Genomic DNA, 24,755 nt, shown 5'->3' with positions numbered 1-24,755 from the left:
ACTCTATTTTTTGTAGCCAGTTTGCTGCGTTTTTAACCTTTTTGGCGATTAAAAATTCTCAAATAAAGCACTGACCATTTTCAAGTTGTCTTTCTTGGCTTTTGATTGATGTGCAATTAAAATCACGGGTCTCAACAGGAAAAAAAATCTTACAGCATCGCGCTAATTATTAAAACCAGCTGGGAGCCCGATCTGGTTTGGGTGACATAAATAATCGCTCGTAAAAACAATTGAAAGCACCCGGCCCATAATATTCGCGCCCACAAAATATATTTGACGGTTACGTAACTCGCCTGCGGCAGACGTGCGCGCGCTAATTCGCTTTGCTGGTTTATCCCTTTCGCGAACAGAAACAAACGAAAATAAATCGGAGACGAGAGTTGCGTCACGCCATTATAGAGCTTAGCGCAACCCTTATTATTGTCCGCGAGTGACTGACTGACTGACTAAATAATCAATTTTGCACTGTCAAAAGTTTTGAGAGCACGCTTGCCATTTATGGCTAATTTCGACGTGATTTGCTGCAAAATTAATTGCTGCGGATCAACGCGCGGTTTCTGCCTGTGTGTGTGCGTGTGTGTGTGCATAAGTGGAATCGTAAGCTCGAAAGATAACACTGCGGTGATGGCAGGGAGACTATGGATGGCTATTATTTATAGACTCTACTCTTATTCAAAATAGCCTGATTGGATCGGTGAGAAAAGGGTCTGTGATGTCACACACTAATTTTAGATCGAATCTTTATTGGAAGTTGGCAACTAAGCATCTTGATGACTAATTACTTGATCTAAAAATCGACTAATATTTTGAAATTCGGATCAATCATATATATTTTGTTTTAATAATTTGAAATGCACGTCAGTTTTTTTAGAAAATTCTGTTCTTATGAAGACATGCTAATTTGCAAAACGCAAAATTTTATTTTTATTTTGTTAGCTGGACTGGTAGGATCAAAACTGTTGTCAAGGCTCTCGGATTTTGATGAAATTTTGGATTGTGATGTAGTTTTCCGTATTTTTGACAAATTGGATTTTTAATTTCGAAAAAAGTGTTTTTTTTTGCTCCAGAACTAGGCATTAATTTAAATTAAACTAGTTTCACGCATTTTTCGCTCAGATTGGGAAGCTTATTAAATAGTTCTGAGTTTTAGAGGTAGTTAAAATCAACCCTCATCCCCAGGGACGAGCTTTTTGGTTGAATTTGACTGTCATTGATGACTTTCCCTATGTGTTTTCCGCGCCAAAACATCCAATCTAAAGTCCATTTTACGTTTAAATTGCTTCCTTTCAGCTCTACGTGACCTATCTGAATCTGTTGGAACACCTTTTTCCACCTTTGTGTGGAGATAAAAACGTTTAAAGTTCGCATGTCGTAATTTTTCGTATTTTTACATCCTGCAGGAATTTTACTTAAATTAAAATATTGTTTGAAATGACCAAGATTGCGAAGTTTTCTGTAAGGGGTGGGAATAGGGTTACTATATTCCATTTTTAATAGGGTTAAAATATCAAATAAATTAGCAAAACATTTTATTTTCGATTTTAAAAATGAAAAAAGGTTTCTAGATGGAATTAGAAAGTTTTGCATTATTGTAAAGCCAATTTAGAAATAATTTAAACAAAATTGGCGTAAAAAGAGACTAAAAAAATGCAATCTAGCATTGTTATTAATTTTTTAGCACAAAAATGTATGAATAATTTCTTAGGAATTTTTAATAAATCTTAAAAAAACACTTTATAGATTAATTTAGAATTTTAGCTTCATTTTTGAACTCATTGTTTAGTAAAATTTCCTAGGAAATATTCTCCACCTTGGGAATTTTTTTTAATAATTTACATTAAATTCAAGCTTCTCAGATTTTGTAATAATTAATTTTGTTCTTCTAAAGCATTTAAAAACGATAGAATTTAATAGACTCTTCGGTTAAATTTTCGCAAGAAATTAAAAAAAATAAGTGGAGGTGTTTGGGGTGGGGTGGGTGGGGGCTGGGCGTCACCTGAAGGTGCTTGAGGGGCGCGCCGCGTCCGGGGGGCCGCCTGGGGTTTCGGGGGTGGCGGGCGGGACGAGCGGCTGGTCGCCACGTGCCGTCGACGAAGAGCAGACGGAGACGGAGGAGCGCGAGCGCTGGGGGCCGCCGCTGCCGCCGAAGCTGCGGGCGCGGCGGCGGCGGCGGTGGCGGCGCGGCGGCGGCCGGGCCTCGTCCGGCGTGGCCGGCTCGTCGACCTCGAACACCTCGAGTTCGAACGAGTCCTCGTCCTCCTCCATGAGGCGGCATAGCGGCGCCCTGGTGCGGCGCGGCGACGCCACGCCGCCGGCGCCGCCGCCGATCGGGAGATCCAGTTTTTGTGCTCTCACTCGCGGACGACGCGCATCACCAGCGGGGCCGGCGCGGGGGCCGGCCGGGGGCGGCTGTGGGGCGCTCGGGGGCCGCCGCTGCTGCTGCCATCTCGAAATATCGGCCTGCTCGCCGCACGTTCCGCACTCTACTGCGGCACCAGCGCGCCCGCCGCCCACCCCAGCCCCCTCAGCAGGGGCGCACGCGCCCACTCGCCGGCCATGTGTTCGCGCTGTTCGCCCCCGGCCGCCGCCGCCAAAGTCGCCGCTGACGACCTGCCTTGGCCAATTTCGGCACCCACCGCTTCCCACGCGCACCGCACCTCGGCGCTACTCGCTCTCTCTCTCTCTCGCTCCAATTACCCCTTTTAACTTCGATTTCGACCAAGCCCTAATTTCCCGTCCGTCAAACTGATAATTTTTTTTTCAAGTAAAAAAACGGATACATTTGAACGTTTTTTCATGAGTAAAATGGCTTTTGACTGACGATATTTTCCTTGTTTTTTAGTAAACTGCACCAGGATATGGAACTAACCTGTTTTTTGCACCCTAAAAATTGAAATCATTTGTAAATTTATCGATTTCATGGTGTCATTGACTAATTTTTAGCGTTCAAGAGGGAAGAAAATATCCTGCAACCCCCGGGGGTGAGTTTTTGTCATAAATTAAAATTTTCTAGCGTTGGTGGTTCTTGTGTCCTCTGTTTTTGACCCTGAGTAAATGTAACCAAATGAGTTTTTTATTCTTATTTATTAAACACACACCGAAACCACATTTTTGTCTGTTCCAATCGATTCTTAAGGGTCAAAATATGTGGGGTGAATTATTTTTCCAGTCGAAAAACACTGTGACGTGCGAGCAGAGGCGCAAAGAAAAAAACCACCCGTTACTTTAGCGCGCAACGCAAGAATCTTTCGTTCGCTACTGCGCAGGCGTCGCTCCTCTGACGTGCTTGGCATTGGCAGCTTAGAGAGCAGGCGACAGTAGAGACATCTGCTCATACCCTGCAAGAGTAGCGAAGTTCACGCAGTTCTAGTAGTCATGTGGCTCAATCCCGCCATCTCATTGGCCAAGAGCATCTCCCTCCTCTTGTGATACCCCCACTCTGATGAGTGTGACTTGTGCTCGGAGGAAGTGGAAGGGGGAAGCCAAGAGAGATGTGCGTTTGCTCTCGGCCAATGAGATGACGGGATTGAGTCACGTGATTATTATACTTCACTGCTCTTGCTGGGGATGACCAGATGTCTCTACTGTCGCCTACTCCAGCTGGAGCCGGTCGTTGTATGAGAGCTGTGACGTCAGAGAGGTGACGCATGCGCAGTAGCGATTAAAGGTTCGGCGTTGCGCGCGCGCGCCAAAGCAACGTGCGTTTTGTTTTGCGCCTCTGCTCGCACGTCACAAAACATTTTTAAATTGGAAAAATCATGTTTCCCAACTATTTCGTCCCTCAGAAATCTATTGGAACATATGAAAATGTGCCTTCGGAGGATCTTTAAGTATGTATTGGGCTGTTAAAAACATCAGAATTTAAAATAAAAGAGCAACATCATTTTTACATAACTGCAAACAATAAAAATCCGTTTGAATTTCAATTAAAAATGCACGAAATCCCGTAATTACAATAAAAACATATGCACTGATTAAATTTCCGTCGACTCAAATTCGATGAAAACGCAGCAAAATTATCCGTGACGTCAAAATAGACGAGACATAAATAATATTATGAGACATGGGACTCACCACCTCGACGGCGGCGGGTACTGGCGGTGCTCGTGGAGCTCGTAGGTCGGCTTTGCCTGGCCATGCTGCCGGAGGATGGCTGCAGTCAGGGCAGCAGGTACAGCGGAGCAGCGGCGGCGGGCACACCAACGGCCAAGGTGGCCACGCGGCCATGGGACTAGCAACTCAACCGCGCCTGAAAATACAACAGAATCAAATAATATATTATTATTCTGATCAAAAGTGCATTTTGTTATTTAGAATGGTTTGGACTGTTTATAATATGCCTTATTTTTTCTCTTCATTTTGAAAAATACATGTTATATGAAGGGAAAATATAAAATTTGCCGACTGTTAGACCATTCCCGCGTTTTTAATTTGTCTCTTAAGCTTTAAAATTGAGTCTTTGGCTTTTAAAGCAAATCAGATGCACAGAACAAATCCGTATATTGTTGCAATGTGGTGTGACTCACGCCTCACGCGTGCACTGCTGCTCACACACACACACGAGCCGCGTGGCACCGATTAGTCAGCTCAGCTCGCCATTCATTAATAGCCAAGGGGTGTTGCTGCGGGGCAGTCGATAAAGCCCGCTTTTGATGCTCGTGCCATCTTATGCCAACGCCCGCAAATTCACTCCAAGTTTTAATCTTATCGCCAAAGTTGCTGCGTATTCTGTTCCACGTATAGCAGAAGCAGGAAATCCCAGCCGGAAAATTCAATCCGAAAGTTTTTCCGCATCGCATCCCTGCGGGAATCTGCACGAATAATTAATGCAAGCAGCGACACGGTAATCCAGTTTCGCTTGCATAAATTAGCGTGGTCGCGTGAAGTGCAAAATTTATATGTATATGCGGTCAGCTCGAAGCCGCCGTAAATTGCCGCTAGTAAAAATAAAATGTACATAGTAAAATTGAAACGTCATTATTTGTGGCGCCGGGCGCGTTAGACAACCTTTGCCTCTGGAAGGGCATGCGGGCTAGCCTACATTTCATCTCGGCAGGCGCTCCTCGCAATTCGCATCTCGTCCCATACCGGTGATTGGCGAAAATTGTGACTTTTCGCAGCCGCCGCCGCCGCCGGTTCGATGCCGATGCCCCACTTTCACGTGATTGCCCTCCTGTGCATGCCAACGTGTAATGTAACGGGGGTGTGCTGTGTTATTGTTGTTGTTGTTGTGCTCGATTGTGTACATTGCACTTGCCCGCGCGCCAACGCAAACTCGTAAAACCGGCTTGCTATTCTCAAATTGAATTTTGCAGGACAATCTAGATGGTTTGGGATGTGTTTTATGGTTTTAAACGATTTTAAAGAGAAAATGCTGGCTTCCAATGCATAAAACAATCCCTTCGGAATCCAAACGCCTTTTCCCGCCAAAAGAATTGCATGTTGAATGCCTCTTATAAGACGCTTGCCATTCTGCTACTGATGTTTCGTGCCTAATTTTGAAGCTAAAGAGTTGATTCATCGATTTGTAATCGCAGAAATTAATCAAAAGTCGATTAAAACCGATTTAAAAAAAGGAAATCAGAAAATTCTTTGCTGGAAGAATCCTCGACGCTGATTGGCTGACTCAACACGCTTGTCAACAGCTCCCGCGGTTGCCTAGCAACAGATTGCGTGTGTTGTGAATTGCGCGGGAGATGCTGACATGCGCGTTGTCAGCCAATCAGCGTCGAGAATTCTTCAAGCAAAGAATTCTTGATGATTTCCGACTTTTCTTTCGCAATTAAATCGGTATAATGCAACGTTTCATTGTTTTTGTGGTTATAAATCAATATTACCAACTCTTTAGCTGCAATTAGACAACAAACAACACATGAAATCATCCCTTAGGATTCATTTGAAGCCAAATTTACTTAAGTTGCAGTGTAAATTTTTCAGAAAATGATGAAGAGTGTCTCCTTTCTTGGAATCTTATTTTATTTCACAACAAAGAGATTCCCTAAAGGTTTTCACACGCTGTTGGAAAATGCGGTAAGGCGCTGCATATTTTGGAGAAAGTTTAAAACAATTGAATTTTTACTGAAGCAAAAGGTTTTTTCTAATATTCCACCCAACAATTTAAATAATTTTCCACTGTCGCTATGTGTCGATCCACTTTAAAATTGCATGATTCGTGCTTAATTGATGATTGGAAGCTCAGAAAATATCGTGTACCGGCTTTAATTCTCAGTCCAATAGAAAACGAGACGTTTTTTTAAGTTTTTATCATATCTTTAAAAAAATCATTGATTAGCAACGGGTAATTAGTTTTAATTTTCTTTTGCTGATAAAGAGCTGGCATTCCGAGGGGCGCAGCCATTTGAAATTTGTATACAAATATAAAAAGGTCGTTTTCCACACGGTGACCCGAGTTGCTTTAAACCGCACGAGATTTTATCTGCGTTCATTTTGTCAGATGTTGCGGTTGATAAGGCGGAAAGTCGCAGGCTCAAGCTGTGCTTCTCGCAGGCCGTGACCTTAAGAGCTTCGCGTTTATTGGACTTTTGTTTCAAAAGTTTCCTTCTTGCTTGCTTTCTTGCTCTTGAGGAAATCGATGAAATCTCTGTGCTGCAAACGAACAACGCGTAGGCTGATTTTCATTAATAGAAAGAAAGCCAATCGACTCGGATGAGACAATTAGCCTGCCTCGCGACTTTAATTTCGGCGCTCTCTTGGTATGCAGGCTGCGAAAATCCAATAATGATCCCACCGGGGTCCGGATTCACGCGGAGTACGGCGGGAAATTTGAATATTTTTGTTGTTATTTCTTTCGCAACAGCTGATTAGCCCGGAAATTGGTGAATCGACCGTTAGATGGCACATCAGGTTAAAGGAAATGTAACAAAAATACGTGGGAATGAAATTATTAGGTCGGTACGCCTCTTTTTCGACGCTTCTAATTGGCCGCTGGACTGTCTCCTGATTGGCCTCCATTATTTCGACACCATTTTGACTCCTGACCGGCGGGAACCAAAGCAGATCGCAACCTTGGACCCCGGTGAACGATCCGGAATTTATTTTTAATATCTCGTTATTTCGCAAGGTCAAACAAAGGCAGATCACTCAACAAACCGAGGATTAATTTATCTGGCATTCCGACGCATGCAGCAATGTGGCTCACGGCCCTTTTGCATCCCCGCTCTGTACAAACAAAGGGTCAATTCCACTCAGGCCGGTGATTTTTTATGTTGGTGCGTGCTCACGTGGCCTAGAAAGGGCCGTGGAAATGGGCGTTGGGAAAAAGCAAGCGAGCGAAGGTGTCACTTACTGAATGAATTACCAAGGACGCGTGCCGTCTCATTCGCTTATTGATTTTGTTTGGGACGACGAGACTCGTTACGACGCCAGACACATAGACGCTCCCTAGCACGCCCTAGCAGCGAGCGCAGATTAACCCGATGATGCTGCGTCACTCCCTTTAATTATTCATTGCTGCCCGCCATTAAATTGCCTTTGCCATCCAACACAGATTCCAGCTCTCAAAATATATACACGCAGTTTGTCTTAAGGCAAGAATATATAAACAACAAATAAAGAAAATGTTCTAAGAATTGTGATTGGCCGGGAATTTTTACTAACAAGAAAATAGTTTTACGAAGCAAATCATTTTTACGATTTTTTCCTTTAATTGTTTTTGCGTTTCAGACGTTTGTATTGCTCAATTTTAATTAGAAAAATTTGCAAATTGCTGTCATTCCAGAATGTAATTTTGCAGGTCTAGAAAAATTAAACTTATTGCAGACATGAATGTGAGCCATTTGTTTTTATTTTATTTTAGAAACCGGAACAGGGCGCCCGTAAACGTAAACACGTACTCCTTTACGCGCGCATTCTGTATTATAAAAAAATTTCATTTACCTTGGACACTGAGCTGTGCTTGACATGCAAACTTTTCGTGAAAAGAGGCTTTGAAAGGCCGCAGACAGACATCGGGGGTGGGAAATCGGACACAATAGGCGCGAATGCGTGTCAGTGTATCGCCAAAGAACGGAATCGACCACGCTCGCGCGCTTATCTATACTGTGCATATCCGCTAAATATAAGGAAAATAACTAACAACAACCTTTAAAGAAAAACAACTGCGTGTTTTGTTTTCCTCTGTGAAATTCTAGCAACTTTTTTCCAAATAAAATAAAAGATCGAGGTCAATGTAACTGGAACGTTGACAAAACGCAACAGTTGTTGCGTATGGAAATGGCCTGAAAATAGATCGGCGGTATCGGCAGTGTCCATCTAAAAAGCAAATTAAAAGTACGTGCGCGGCCATCATCAATTGCACACACGCACCCCCGAAATGGCATTGTCGTGTTACACTATGATGAATTTTTACTCCGGGTGTCCGTGAATACAACAATCCAACAGTCAAATGACGTGTTACGCCGGCCAACAAGTGTAAACAAACGCGCGCGGTATCGTTGAAAAAAAAATGAATCAATAACTGTCACGGCACACGGCGTTTCATTTTCAAACGCTTGCATATTTTACTGCAATCACGATAAATATGATATGGTACAAGGGAAAACATTCCATTGATTTTTACCGTCATTGATACTGGCTCAATTTGAAAGAAAAAGAAATTGTTGGTTCAATCGACAAACGCCGGGGGCTGGGTTGCGATCTGTTTTGAAGCTGCGCAGTAAACTTGTGTGCATCTGAAGCATGCGCAGTATGTTTACATCGCTTCTTAATCTCACAGGGAGACTGATAATCACAACTGCGCATGCGTGACCCAAATTAAAACCTTCTGCGCAGTCGTAATTCCCACCGGGGAGCCGGGTTGCAATCTGTGTTGGTTTCCCGCCAGTCAGAAGTGAATATGGCGTCGAAATAACCGAAGCAAATCAAGAGAAAACCCATCGGCCAATCAGAACCGTTGAAAAAGAGGCGTGCCGACCTAATGATTTCATTCCCGCGAATTTTGTTACAGTTCCATCAGTCTGATGTACCATCTAACGGTCGATTCGCCAATTACCGGCGTAATCAGCTGTTCGTAAAGAAAAAAACAACAAAAATATTCATTGTGTTGAAGCTATTTTCGTGATTTTCCCGCCGTGCTCTACCCGACGCCATATCTGCGCGCCGCGTGAATCCATAGCCCCCGATGCACACTTGAAATTTAGCTACCAAAACGGCACTGTGGTCTCTTTCTCCCTCTCTACCGCACAAACGCATCGCCACTGACGCTTATCACCGGCAATATTGCAAAGATAAGAGCTCTCTCTTTCTCTCTCTGTTTGTCTGTCTGCTTGGAGCGAACACGAACACACCAATTCAAATGTTTGCCAGCGTGAATATTTGCTGAACTTTGCCGAAGCGACAGAGGAAAAGCGCGGATAAGCTGCTCTTCCTGCAAACAATCTGAATGCCAAATGCGCGGCTTTAAAAGCGCAGTCTAGAAATAAATTGAGCTTTTCTGCGGGCGCGTGCAGAAAAAAAACAAATCACGGAATCGAAACGCGACCAAGTGGCAAAGATTGACATTTCCATCACGCAACTGTCAAATTGACTCGTGTTTCCTGCGTACTGATTTCTCCGTGAAACAACAAGCAGAATAGTGCGTTCGCCGGGACGGGAATGTCTCAGGACTCCCGGAATCTCCCGGGAATTCCCGGCGCCAGGAGCCAAATTTTTAGAAGGGAGTCACGGTCGGGACGGGAGCGGGAAAGTTTTGCCGGGAGCGGAAATTCCCGGGAACCTAGTCAAAATTCAAATTCACAACTCGCTTTTAATTTTCATAGAATGATTAAAAAAATTGTTAGGAATGTTTTTTATATTAGATATTTTTCACGGTTTGATAACTTTATTAACTGTCCTAATTTCAATTTGCGGAGTTCAAGCAGTAATATTTCTTTTTTGTCATTCACTATTACTAAAAATGTTACATAATTTTCTTTCATTGACATGTGATGATTCTCGCAATTAAAAAAAGTCGGGAGAATAGTTTTTGATCTAAATAAAATGCATTTTTCAGGGTTTGTTTTAGTAATCTATGCATTTCTACAAAAATTGAATTTTATTTGGAACGTAGTATTTATTTAACGTGGCCCAGTAAAAATTGCCTCCTTGAGTTTTTATACTTTCAACCCAAAGTATTATTTATAACTTCAACAAGGAAAAATAAAAGAGCATAATATAGTGAGTTTGTATTTGTAAATATGCGAGCTAAGAATAAAGTTATCAACGCACATGGTGTCTACTTTCAATTTTAAAATTTTTGGCGGGAAATCGGGAGCGGGAAGAATCGGGAAATAAGAGTCGGGAGCGGGAATTCCCGGGAAAAATATTTGGTAAGGGCACCAGGAAATTCCGGTAACAGGAAACATTTTTTCGGGAGCGGGACTCCCAGGGAGAAAAATTTGCTCCCGAAGAACGCACTAAAGCAGAAGAAAGATATCTACTATCTGTTTACTTAAGGTGTTGCCGCCTCAAATCAGTAATCAGCTCAAACCTGAACACTCCCCACAACCAGTGACCATTCGTTGATTACATAAATTTGTTCAATCGGCCGTGTACAGTGTACACCTTAATTAAATTTAATTTTATTTTGACGATGCAAATGTCAAAACACGCCTAAATATGACAAAATTATGAACTAGTATACATATTCATGAGCTGCAATCTAAATTAATTTATCATGTTTTCTCCGAGCTGAAACAAACGTTGTTTTTAAAACGGAAGTGGGTTCACGACCACAACGTTTTATTTTTCCACAATGAACGTCAGTAAAGGCCCGAATCACTCCGAAGTCCGATTGTGACTCTATTGCGCGATAAAAGTGTAGATGAAGAAGTTCATCAACCAACTTATTTTTTTTATTTTTAATCAGAAGCAGCATTGTGGGCAATCAAGGGAATCCGAGTGAGCGCAACCGAGAACCGAGAGTTTCGGCCTTGGCGACTAATTGAATTCCACAAACCGCATTCGCCTCTGATAACGCGCGCGCCGCACAATCGGATTCAATGACGTAATAAGTGCGTGCAATTTGGAGGCAAAAGGAGTGCTCTGCTGCATTTGTGCGTCAAAAGTCGGCTCACGTTCTATGCGGCTTAAAACGTAAAAATGAAATAGTTAGCGGCAGTCTCCCCTGTGACACCGACTCGCTCCAAAATAGGTTTTAAACTTTGTCTCCGGCGCGAATGCCGCAGCGAGAAGATAAAAATCGCGGGCTTCTTTGTATGCGAAAATCCAACTGGCGAGAGAGCGAAAAGTTGTTCCGCAAGGAAAAAAGAATGGCAGTGGGGTGTAACACAGGCAGGCAGCCGCAGTGAGGAAGCAAATAGGTCAGTGCAAAAATCGGTGGAGGAACAAGAGCGGCGGCCGACATTGAATTGATCAGCGCAGCGCCACTCGTGCGCTGCACTTTTCACGCCACACTTCCTGCACTGCACTGCACACACCAAACTAGTGCGTTCGCCGGGACGGGAATGTCTCAGGACTCCCGGAATCTCCCGGGAATTCCCGGCGCCAGGAGCCAAATTTTTAGAAGGGAGTCACGGTCGGGACGGGAGCGGGAAAGTTTTGCCGGGAGCGGAAATTCCCGGGAACCTAGTCAAAATTCAAATTCACAACTCGCTTTTAATTTTCATAGAATGATTAAAAAAATTGTTAGGAATGTTTTTTATATTAGATATTTTTCACGGTTTGATAACTTTATTAACTGTCCTAATTTCAATTTGCGGAGTTCAAGCAGTAATATTTCTTTTTTGTCATTCACTATTACTAAAAATGTTACATAATTTTCTTTCATTGACATGTGATGATTCTCGCAATTAAAAAAAGTCGGGAGAATAGTTTTTGATCTAAATAAAATGCATTTTTCAGGGTTTGTTTTAGTAATCTATGCATTTCTACAAAAATTGAATTTTATTTGGAACGTAGTATTTATTTAACGTGGCCCAGTAAAAATTGCCTCCTTGAGTTTTTATACTTTCAACCCAAAGTATTATTTATAACTTCAACAAGGAAAAATAAAAGAGCATAATATAGTGAGTTTGTATTTGTAAATATGCGAGCTAAGAATAAAGTTATCAACGCACATGGTGTCTACTTTCAATTTTAAAATTTTTGGCGGGAAATCGGGAGCGGGAAGAATCGGGAAATAAGAGTCGGGAGCGGGAATTCCCGGGAAAAATATTTGGTAAGGGCACCAGGAAATTCCGGTAACAGGAAACATTTTTTCGGGAGCGGGACTCCCAGGGAGAAAAATTTGCTCCCGAAGAACGCACTACACCAAACCGCTCGACCCTCGCTATCGCCGGCTTATTGCCCAAGGCCCGGCCGCTCATTCAAATCGCGACAAACTGCTCAAGAAAGATTTTTGCTTCTTTCGCTCGATCTCCTTTCATATTGCGTAATTATGCACTTTTGATAATTGTGGAAGGTTAAATTATCACTATATTCGTGCAGATTTTCTCTAAAGCATTCTCGATTTTAAGCATCGGGGTCCGGATTCACGCGACGATATGGCGTCTGGTAGAGCACGGCGGGAAAATTAATCATGAAAATAGGATCAGCACAATTAATATTTTTGCCGTTAACTTCTTTACTAACAGCTGATTAGCCAGGAAATTGCCACATTCACCGTTAGATGGCGCATCAGGCTGATGGAAATGTAACAAAATACGCGGGAAAGAAATTATTAGGTCGGCACACCTCTTTTTCGACGCTTCTGATTGGCCGACTGGACTGTCTCCTGATTGGCCTCCATTATTTCGACGCCATATTGACTTCTGAGTGGCGGGAACCAACACATATCGCAATTTGGCCCTCGGTGGGAATTACGACTGCGCAGAAGGTTTCAATTTGCGTCACGCATGCGCAGTGATGAGTTTCAGCCTCTCTGTGAGATGAAGAAACGATCTGAACATACTGCGCATGCTTGAGATGCGCAAAAGTTTAATGCGCATCTTCAAAATGGGCGAATATTCAAACAATTATAAATTCCGACGCCATATTGACTTATTACCGGCGGGAAGCAACGCAGATCGCAACGGTGGGAATTTCAAATTAAATTCAATGTAGGATCTAATCAATACTGTGCAAATTTTGAAGTGAAATTCCCTAAATTATGAAATAAATCGTGTTTTTACAGTAAGGACCCGCAAACGTATTTTTTCCAGAATTTATCGCACTCTTTTAAGCAGCAATTTCGCAATGCAATTTCCGAAATGTTTTAAAGCCGGTCTGTTATTGCGGAACAGGGAGCGCGCCAAAGCAATCAGAGCCGCGTGTAATGAATGGGCAAGCCGAAATGTAAACAGCAAACTGCTCGCGAAGCTGTCAAAGTGTTGTTGCGTGCGTGGTCGATTGCGCACACAATATGGTCCATCAATATATCAAGCAAGGTGCGCGCCTCGTTTTATTTATTATTTCTGGCGTCTTCGCCCGCGCGTCAGTCGAGTAGTCGATACTTATTCTTATTTCATGCGGAGACGAAGACTAGAGGTCGCAACGAAAATGCACTGCCGACTTATTTTTCGTCGTGGGTTGCACGCGTGATAAGAAACAAGGTTTCGTCCGTCCGGCGAACGGCGAAAGCGAGAGTGGCGGGCGATGGCCTTAATTGCAACTCTTGCAGTGAGTGTGATGTATGACCGACAGACCGCAGTCGGCGTGACACGAATCGTCAACGTATATTTTTTGGACGTGTTTACTTCGGAAACACTCTCGCCCGGCGGCGCGTGACCCTAATCCAAGGTCGTGAACCCGCAAACCCAGACAATGCCAATTTGACACCGACACCGAGAGAGATATATGCACGCGCCTGCAGTAAAATATTTACGAGCCTCGTTCCAATGCGTGCGTATCTTTCATACCCTTCATCATTCTCAATTGGGCGGAATTTATGGAGGAATTTTGTTGTTCACTTCTGCACTGCAATTTTTCTACTTAGGCAATTCTTGCTGTCTACATATTTTTTCTTTGACGAAGTTTCTGAGCAGACCAATCGATTCCTGAGGGTCGAATTAGGCAAAGTGGGTGTTTTTTCCGGCCAAAAAGTTCAGCGTGATGAAGAACTTTTTTCCCGCCAAAACAATATGAATGCGAGAAGTGCGCATGCGTCAGAGCTGGCTGGATGTGCCAAAGAAGTCATTCGTACAGGTGTAAGCCAGCTCTCACGCATGCGCATTTCTCGCAAATACGTTCAAAATTGTTTCGGCGGGAAAAAATGTTCGCACGTCGCGCTGTGCTTTTTGTTCATAAAAAACTTGATCAAAAACGGTCTTTAACTAAAGAATTTCGGTAAATTTGGGCGTGGTTCCTTGGAACATTTAAGAAGGAGGCGTGGCACGTGTTGCAAAGCTCGGGATAATCGTTAAATTGAGAATAAAATCGATGGAATTTTGGAATGGGGGGCGTGGTTGTCCAGAAAACTGAAAAGGAGGCGTGGCATGAAAAACATTTAACGATTTTACTAAGAGAACTCGTGGGAATCTCGAATTGGGGGCGTGAATTTTAGGAAAATTACAAGAGAAGGTTTGGAATATGTCGCAAAGAGCGGGAAAATAAACAAACTTGACTCAGAATTCTCTGTAAATTTCGAAATGGGGGCGTGGTTCTCCGGTAAATTTTATAATTTCACTGAAAAATTGCTGGAATTTTGAAATTAGGGCGTGTTTACCAGGAACTGTAATGAGGGGGCGTGGCAAGAAGTGTCGCAAAGCGCAAGAAAATCGTAATATTGACATTTTTACAGGGATTTTTATCTTTGAACCTAATTTTACCCTCAAGAATCGATTGGTGTCTTCAGAAACTACGTCAAAGACGATTTAAAGTGGTCCTGGATATTCGTTTTTGGCAATGGTCCCTATGTTTACTGATAAATGTTTATTATTTATTTATTTTTAACCCAATGTATTTTGAGCCGACTCCATTATTTACAATAAGTCTTTGACAGGCTCGAAGATAACTGCGTATTTGATAAATTTAGAATAAATCTTGGGGAGCAGCGTGGTGAAATTTGCTTGCTTGCGGTGTGGCTCTCTGGTAACGTATCTAACCTTGACAAGAACCCCCAGCCAACGCTGCGTGTGGTGCTCGCGAGCACAATAGAGGCGCACACGTCGATGACACACATTAATTTTTATGGCTCACGGATTACGGCACGGGTCCGGTTCATTTATTTCTCACTCGACGCACTAACGGATGGGCCGGGCGAACGGGCGGGCGGCCGATAAGAATTTGCGCAATTTTGACGGGAGAGGCGATGCAAATATTTGGAAACGGACTGCCCGCAGGCTGTCGGCATAGATAATTCAGAGGAGCTTTGTACGTGTGTGTGTGTGATGCGCCTTCTAATGCAAGAGCTGCGATAAGCCCAGCAGCTGCCCGATAAAAAAGGGCTAGATTATCGACGCCACTCGCTATCGGTGAACAAACAAAATGTCCATTTTTTTCATTCAGACAATTCATCAGGTGCGGGCAGAGTTTGGCAAAAGGGCCGATGATTAACTCCCCAGGAAATCCTGGAAAAAACCTTTAAATGACACCCAGGAAATTTTTGTTTCCAAAGAAAAATTCGTTGCAACCACTTGGGGCTAGGTTGCGATCTGCGTTGAAGCTGCGCAGTAAATTTTTACGCATTTTAAGCATGCGCAGAATGATGAAATCAGTTCTGAATCTATCAGGGAGTCTGAAACTCATCTCTGCGCATGCGTGACCCAAATTAAAACCTTCTGCGCAGTCTTAATTCCCACCGGGGGCCTGGGTTGCGATCTGTATTGGTTCCCGCCGTTAAAAAATTAAAATGGAGTTGAAATAATAGAGGCAAATCAGGAGAAAGTCCAGCGGCCAATGAGAAGCGTCGAAAAATAACCTAAGAATTTGATTCCCGCGTATTTTGTTACATTTCCATCAGCCTGATATGCCATTTAACGGTTGATTCGCCAATTACCGGGCTAATCAGCTCTTAGTAAAGAAAAAAACAAAAATATTCATTGTGCTGAAGCTATTTTCATGATTAATTTAATTTTCCCGCCGTACTCTACCAGACGCCATATCTACGCGTTGCGTGAATCCGCACCCCGGTGGTTAAAATCGAAAATTATTTTTTCTACAAATATCAGATAATCTTTTACATTCCAAACAAAAAGCACGTGACAAACACCGGGCGGATCGATTATTATTTCTTTGCCAAAAAATGTGAGTCACATATCTTATCCTGCGCCATTTTACCCCTTCTGCAAATACAGTCCGAGCGCTGTGTCTCGATGCCAAAACTCAAATGATTTCTAATAACGCAAGTGGAATATTAACGAAGCAGTCATGCGAATCATTTTTTAAAGTGATGCAAAAAGGTCCGTTCATGCAGCGAATGTCAAGTGGCTCCATTTTCCGGCCACTTTTCTTTCTCAATTTTGCAAGAAGCCGATGGAGGATTTGTGCGTCGGCTGCGCGTACGTGCCGGGCACAGCAACGAACCCACTCGCCGGGCAATTAGTCTGCCGCCCCCGCCCCTGCCACCGCCGGAAAATGCATCTGGACGGACGGACGGACCGAGTTTTCCTATCTTTCTGTTGTAATTGGACGTTTATTGCGCTGCCTGCGCCTCTTTATGGCGGGCACTAAACTTTTCAAGCCAATATGCTGTCTGTTTACAAAAGCTCAACTCCCGGCTTAAGACAATTCTTTGTATTGTTCCACAGCTCTCAAATACGCGTGAGGGATTGCCGATGGAATTAAAAAGGGACTTTCGGGAATGACGTAACAGCCATGTGTCCGCAGCAGCACGAGGAAAAAATGTCGGAATTCTGATAAAAATGTTGAGACGCAGGAAATGAACGGCAGATATTATACAATGAGTTGGAACATTGACCTCTAAGAACAAGGAACAAGTATGCATTACATCAGTGGTTTGATATTTGTTTAAATTCTCTAAAGGGCTTTAAAAATGCCGGAGATAATGAGACATTGTTTTTAATTTCCATCGCAGTCGAGAGTTGTCTGTCGCAATATTTGCAAACACAAAGGAAGGTCGCTAATTTGCAAATTATTTAAAGAAAATTGTGCGTCTTTACGAATCGTCAAAATAAATTACGCATTGTCACGTATATTACATTGTTATCAGTGTCACTTTTGACGAGTGACAAATCAGTGGAAAAGCGGTCTCATCGTTTGACTAACGACCGACAAACGCAAAGTGGCCGCGCACTGTAATAGAAGTCGCGTCCAATCAATGCGGCTGGGACAAAGCCACTCTCTCACTCACTCACCAGCGCGATGGTCCGTTTCCTCGGCGTGCACTTTGAAGACATCATTTCTTTTTTTCAAGGCTAATGTCGAGGGGCAAAAGGCGTGGCTCGAGTGTTCGTCCACCCACCCACACCTGCTGGGGCACACGACTCGCAAAAAAAGCAGCACTGCGCGCGGACCGAGCGTTCAGGTGGAGAACACCGACTGACTGTGACTGAGCGTTGGAGTGCCGAGTGAGCTCGCTCTCTCGCTCGCGCCGCACACGCTGATATCGCGCCGCCGGCCTTTTCATTTGCGGCACTGCGCGCGCACTCCTTTCTGCACCTCGCGTTATCTCACCGAAATGTCTGAATTGTGCGTTTATTCAAAGAAATAGTAGTTTGTTCCTCAACCGCAGTTAATCTGTAATAATTCCACAATCGCAAAATTATAATAAATTTATTTGTTTTTAGTTCTTATTTACTGAATTATTACTCGAGCTGTGAATTTTAGACGTTTTTTTGGCCAAATTTTTAGACGGTTTTATTTTTTATTGTTTCCTTTGGTTTTTTATAATATTTCAAACAAATTCATGTTTAACTTGTGTATTATATTGTATTTTTCAGGGTAAATTGACAGATTAATTGAAAATGATTATTTAAAGGGTAGTTTTGAGTTAAATCGAGCAGTTTCATAAGAAAATAATGGTCCATTTGGACCGGACTTTAAGACATTGAAAATTTGAAGTGATTTTATTTGATAAATTTTATTTAGGTACTGGTAAGGAAATAAAGAAATTCCAGATTTTGAGCAGGCCTAGGAGAGGGTGCGTTTGATATTTTTTCATAATTCCAAAAATAGAAAAATTAAATTGTTAGAATTGATTGCGTAGAGATATTATCCTGAAAATTTCACTACCCGACCTAGTTTTTCACCCTGAACAACTTTCCGTATCCTGAAAAAGGTTGCCGGTCAAAAGTTAAGATCACATTTTGTGATTTTTTTCGTGAAATTGATTTTTCAGGTGAAATTTAATTTTTTTAGGTAAATAATTGAAATTCTGTGGGAGTAAACAAATTTTCAGAATGGCATTTTCGTGGCAATCAAAGTTTGAAGTTTTGAAATTAACTTGAATCCGTTTTCCCGAGCATGACATTTAATTAGAAAATGTGCCCGTCATTTAAAAAATCGATTTTTTCCGTGTCCCTTTTACTTCAACGCACTGTGGCGATCGAAATTAAACCTATAAAGGTTGATTCATACCCTCAGGTGCTTACCCTGAGGGTCAGGTTGCGAAAAAATGCCCAAAATTGTCAAGTTTGGTGTCGTTTCACTGGGTTTTCACCCATCACAGTTTAAATTTTGCTAATAAATATTTCTCTCGGCATAAAAAATTATGTTTTTGGAAAATTTTGCATGCCAAACTTAACTATTTAGACGCTATTAGTCGGTTTAGACGATTTGAAATCTTCCTCTCCTATGGAGTGAAAATAAATAACTGAATATTTTATTTAAAACAAAGCTGTGAGACGAACTGATTTTTATTTCCAACAAAATGTTGGGCTGCACAATCTTAAACTCGTCAAAAGCATTGATATTCCGGTATTACTCAAACCTTCTCTGTATCTTATCTGCTTGAATAAACGGCCGTCATCACTACGAAAATATACATAATGCGTCCGCTCCAAGCGTCACAAAATTGCAATCTGATCGCTTGTGACTCACAGAAAAACAATTTTATGTGATTAAATTCAAAATTAGAAAAACGTCAGAGATGCAGGTTATTTTATTATCTAAAAAATACAAAAGCTTGTCCGTCCGTTCGGCCTTGGGCGTTTTGAGTGCTGGCTTGTTTGCACGGTAAATATTTGAGCCTGGTGCCGTTGCCGTTTCGTCCCCTGAGAATATGTGTAATAAGGCTCACTCACGTAGCGCGAGCTGACCGAGGGCCGCGCGCGGATTCGGAATTGCAAGCAGCGTGGAAACGGAACCGGATTACTCTCCGCGCGCTCTGACCTTTCCGGCCCTCCAAAAAAGGTTGCTGCTGCTCCAATGGCATTTGCCATTTCTATGAGCGCGCCGAGCCAAATGTCAAACCTATTATGAAATGGATAGGCAGCCGCGGAGAGACTTTGAACTTCAAGTATGCCAATCGAAAATTGATTGTGCATCCCCCCAAAGTCAATTTCGCGAGAGGGTTGATGCCACATTCGAGACGCCGCGGCAATAAACAAAGAAGACACATTTTACTGGCCCATTAAACCGCTTGGCGTAATCTGTGCGCCGACCATGAGCGATTTTGACGAAAGCCATGCACACGCCGCGGCCGGTTCCAAACTGCAATCAACGCCGGTTTACAGCCAAACGCCCGACGCCCGGAGCAGATCCAATTAAGAGCAGGCTAAAACGGATACTAAACAAAAAATAAACATTAAAATAGCAAGTTGATTATTTTTTCCCAGATTCCTTGCTAACTATTTCTTGAAAATTAGATTTGTCAAAAATTTAAACCTTTCAGGGGGAGGTATTTACCACCCTGGAACCCTTTTTGGCTCATCAGGGGACGTCAGGATGAAATAAACGGTAATTTCAGGGTAGATTTTTGAACATTTGAACATTTTTTTCTGTCCACTCGAAAAATGTATTAAAAATGCTTCTTATTTGACAACTTTAAATTAAAAATAAGTGACCTGATAAAATGTTTTCTTGTCAAAAGCGCATATATGAGTGTTTGGTTCAAGTTAATATCCTTAAAAAAATTCCAAATATGGTATATTTTCTGTGTTTCTAAAGTACGCGATGTTTTTCAAGGAACTAAAAACATGACTGTGAAATTTACACGGTTGAATAATTTTTCTGAGCTTCTAATCGTTGCGGGACCATCCAAGGAGCACGAACTATGCAATTTTAATTCATTTAAAACATATTTAAATCGTTTCCCACGCAGAAATTTTGGCCAGTTTTAATTTTAAGGAAATTGTTTCATGCAAAGAGATAAAGAGAACAAAAATTATGCTTTCTTTGTCACCGTTTTCAGTGGGTTTAATTCAGACGTCCCTTCAACCTTCCCCCTAACAACCCTTTCAACAGAATTCCTGACTTTAAATGAAAAAATATTAAAATCGGCATGTCAAATTATTTTCCTGCTCTCATGATTTTTTTTGCAATCTTCTGCACTTTGATTTTGTTCAATTTTTATTTATAGGAATGGTTGATTGAGGGAACAATTGCAATAACTTTTGACCAGAGTCCCTCCCAGTAGTAAAGGATAATAATTTAGCTCAACATCAAATCGTAAGTTTTTTTATTTTTCTTTGTGCTTTTCCTGCTCGTCCAGAAAATGACATTTATAATAATGTTTAGGCAAGAACAACGGTAAAATGCATAATTATAGCCGAAAAACGTGTTAATACACCAGTTTTTTAAAACCCTTTAGTGTTTGAAGCCGCCAACAGATGGCGCCACCGTATACTTTCGTAATAAATTTAATTTTAAGGCATTTTCGCTGTTATTTCCGACTCAATCTAGCTTCTGTGCGTTCTTCACTTAATTTTCTATCTGTTGACGTGCTGAAAACCAAAATCGGTTAATCCAATCGCTGTAGAATCACGAAAAACTATTTTTTCAAATAAAAAATCATTTCCGACGTTTCTACGGTGAATGGCTGGAATGATTTTGGTTTTCAGCACGTCAAAAGAAAGAAAATTAAGTGAAGAATGTACATTTACAGGATTGAGTCTGAAAATTACAGCGGAAGTTAATTAAAATTAAATTCATTACAAAAGTATACAGAGGCGCCATCTTTTGGTGGCTTCGAACAATGAGGTTTTATACAACTGGTGTATTGGGATAAAATTATGATTAAAAAAACCATATATTTTGCACCAAATAACAGACTATTTCGCGAAAAAACCTTCTTATTTTCACAGCCCTAAACATGAAAACGTCGAATATTTTTCAAGGAAAAAAATGGGGCGCTAAAAAATATAGTAACCCCCGTGATTAATTTCCCTTTTTCCGAACAACATCTATATTTATCAAACATAATAATACACACACTCAAAAAGGTGCTTGAGCAGGGAAACAAGTTTTTTAAGCCCTGCAAGCTGGAAGGTTGTGTGTGTGTGTTTTCTGTGTCCTAGCTGTCTTGCACGCGAAAGCGGATTTTCAATCAAGCGTCCGCCTTCCGCCTTCCGTCGCGTGCACGCGTCCGCACCGAAATTGCTTGGGACAGACAGAAGATGAATCTTTGCGGCTGTCGCTCGACGTGTTGGTAATTAATTGATCGGCGGCAATGGCACGTCGCGACGCATGCACGCAATTTCCGATCAATTGCCTTGCTTGGAGAATCTTTCACGAGAGAGAAAATAAAGGAGAAATGAATAAATGCGGTGCTTTCGTATATTCACAGGTTGAAGGTGCGTGCGCGGCGAAGAAAGAAGTTTTTCTGGTGATTAATAATAAAGCAGGATACGAGCGAGCGAACGAGTGAGTGCGAGGTGGACGTTTTGATTGGCAAGCGCACGCGGCGAGTGATCAATAAAAGCAGGTGGCAGCCGAGCAAAATAGTACATATACGTACGCGCGCGGATGACACAGCACCGCGGCCGTGAATCAAATTAGGGCGCGGCCGCTGCAAACAGAAAAGCAAGCACACTTTTCCGGACCGCCGCCGCTTCTTTCCCTCTGCCCAGCCAATTTTTTTTTCTCTCTCTCTCTCTCTCTCGCTCGCAAGTTCGGAACACATTCTCGCCACGCCCAAGCTGCCATCGCAACCCTTTCATTAACGAGATCTCCATTTTACAAATGTCTCGGCACGCCATATACCTGTGTGTGTGTTTTGGCTTTTACGTGCCTTTTTTCCCCGGTTCAGAGTTCTATGCAAAATTTATGACACGCCTCGGCCGAAATATATGGCTCTGAAGATGGTAAAAATGTTGTGGAATCCGCGTCTTGCCGGATTTGTGCGTCCGTATAACAAATCACACGACAATTTTACAGTTTGGTCATTCTTACAAATTAAAAGACCATCTTTGACGATGTTTCTGAGCGCACCAATCGATTCCTGAGGGTCGAATTAGTTAAGGAGGATATTTTTTCCGACCAAAAAGTGAAGGGCGACGTGTGAACTTTTTTCCCGCCAAAACAATATGAATGCGAGAAGTGCGCATGCGTCAGAGCTGGCTGGATCAGACAAAGAAGTCATTCGTACAGGTGGTCTCTCGGCAAAAGCTCAAACCAGCTCTGACGCATGCGCAGTTCTTGCATTCATATTGTTTTGGCGGGAAAAAAGTTCACACGTCGCCCTTCACTTTTTGGTCGGAAAAAATATCCTCCTTAACTAATTCGACCCTCAGGAATCGATTGGTGCGCTCAGAAACGTCGTCAAAGAAGGTCTTTGTATTTCTTCGAAAATATCTGGTTAATTAAGAAAGAATGGGAGAAACAAAATTCAAGAATGGCAAGCAAATCTTTAGTTCTTTTGTTCACGGTTGCTTCGGCTTAAAGATCAGTTAAAAATAGAACTCGGTTTGCCTTCAAATGGAGAAATAAAGTGGAGGTCTTTTCATTATTCCGTTTGTCTTTGTCGACGCGGCGGACTGAGAAGCAAAACAATAATAAAAGGAGCAAAACAAACGCATCTAGTGTGGCACCTGGCAAGCGCCAGCTGATCGAGTGCACGTGCCCTCGCGACTTTCACCGACGCCGCCGCCGCGAGTGAGACCAAAACTGAAAAATGACATGAGAGCGGCTCTCATCGCGTCAAAAAAGTAAGACACGCGCTCGCTTTTTAGTCCAACCAACCAACTTTCACTTTCCAAATGATAGATAACGGTGCTCACGCCGGGAAGCTGATCCATTTGCATAATATGCTTTTGTTAAATTAAATAGAGAGAATCGATGCTTCATGGCGTTTAGATTTGAAAATGCGGGACGTGCACGCGATCTCTGCTGCAACAGTTTGCTTGAAATTGTCATGCAAACGCAAAATATAACGACTCAATGGGATGGCCACAGAAGCAACACGTGAATAAGTTCAATTTCCTTTGGGAAAGTTGTGCCTTTGAGTTTCTGGCAATGAAGATGATTTTTTTCTAGGAATTGGAATTGGAAACGAAATTTATCATGAAAATGAATATTTTTGTTATTATTTCTTTACGAACAGCTGATTAGCCCGGTAATTGGCGAATCGATAATTAGATGGCACATCAGGCTAATGGAAATGTAACAAAATACGCGGGAATGAAACTATTAGGTCGGCACGCCTCTTTTTCGACGCTTCTGATTGGCCGCTGGACTGTCTACTGATTGGCCTCCATTATTTCGACGCCATATTGAATTCTGACCAGTGGGAACCAAACACAGATCGCAATCCGGCCCACGGTGGGAATTACGACTGCGCAGAAGGTTTTGATTTGGGTCACGCATGCGCAGTGAAGAGTTTTAGCTTCCCTGTGAGATGAAGAAGCGATCTGAACATACTGCGCAAGCTTAAGATGCGCAAACATTTACTGCGCAGCTTCAAAATGAGCAAATATTCAAACAACTATTATAAAAATTGAATTCTGACCGGCGGGAACCAACACACATCGCAACCCGGACCCCGTTGGTCTTATTTAAAAAGAAAAATATTCCTTTGAGCATGAATCGTGGTGCTTAAAAATAAAAACTCTGGTCAATTTAAAAGAGAATTAAAAAAGAACGATTTTAATTCCGGTTTTTCCGTAAACACACATGCGGCTTCCGGCATAATATGTTTAAACCGCATCAGACGCACACTGAATTTTCTCTGCTTTTCCTGTTTGATATAGAAAATAGGCTGAAACAATGTGTTTGCCGATGAGGAGAATCTGTGTGAGAGTGAGTCGCAGCTAGCCTTGATTATGTCACGCCGTTTGCACTGCTTGCCAAGTCAAAGCGCTCCAGCCGAGACCGCTACGTGAATTACAATAATGACTTTTGCCTCTCTTTTGCGGTTTGTCTCGCGCTCACACACGAACCGAGTTGACCAACAATTTTATGCATTTTATTCCTGACTCAATTTACTTTTTGGAATCGAGGGGAGATAAACCCCGAGTCTTGGAGAAACGTGTTTAAAAATACGACCTGACATGACGATAAATATACACACGCACGCTCTAGGCAGCGAGCAAAATCCTTTCGCTGGCTGCACCGACGACTTTCGACAAATAATTCGGTGTATTTTGCAGTAACACTCGCGGCTCCGAGTTAGTTAGTCTTTAGTTCAGAGTAATCGTTGTGTTTGAAAAATACCTGTGTCAACTAGGCTGGCGGAAAAGTCGAATAGAGTTTCCTCTCGAGAGAGACCTGTGCAACACACCTCCGAGCAGAGCGGCACTGCGCGACTCGATTACGCTCACTCGCGCTTTTTGAGTTGAGAGAGGGCACCACTGTGCAGGCAATTTATGCTACTTTTTCCTCCTTTTTTACACCTATCTCGTCATCTGACAGGTAGACAAAGCTTTTAAATTTAAAACGTTCTTCAGTTTTGATTTATTAATTAAAAATCAAGCTAGGGGTGTTCT

At 42.4% G+C, this 24,755-nt stretch overlaps 1 protein-coding gene across 5 annotated transcripts in view; it reads right to left on the bottom strand.

Annotated features, from left to right (window-relative positions):
- Positions 1–24,580, bottom strand: part of ATP8B (ATPase phospholipid transporting 8B) — a 51,427-nt gene extending 26,847 nt beyond the window's left edge. For 2 of the 5 annotated variants that reach the window (XM_065486053.1, XM_065486054.1), the window contains exon 1: positions 1,997–2,492. In XM_065486053.1, the coding sequence (XP_065342125.1) occupies positions 1,997–2,265 (269 nt within the window). In that variant the 5' untranslated portion in view covers positions 2,266–2,492. Of the gene's footprint in view, positions 1–1,996; positions 2,493–4,074; positions 4,250–17,249; positions 17,397–24,483 lie in introns of those variants that run through there. The other 3 variants (XM_065486057.1, XM_065486056.1, XM_065486055.1) reach the window with 3 other exon arrangements.
- Positions 24,581–24,755: the final 175 nt, after the last annotated feature.

The sequence above is a fragment of the Cloeon dipterum genome, chromosome 3, assembly GCF_949628265.1.
Source record: "Cloeon dipterum chromosome 3, ieCloDipt1.1, whole genome shotgun sequence".
NCBI classification, from domain to species: domain Eukaryota; kingdom Metazoa; phylum Arthropoda; class Insecta; order Ephemeroptera; family Baetidae; genus Cloeon; species Cloeon dipterum.
The sequence above is the reverse complement of the archived record's forward strand: the minus strand, read 5'-3'. Positions and strand labels throughout refer to the sequence as shown.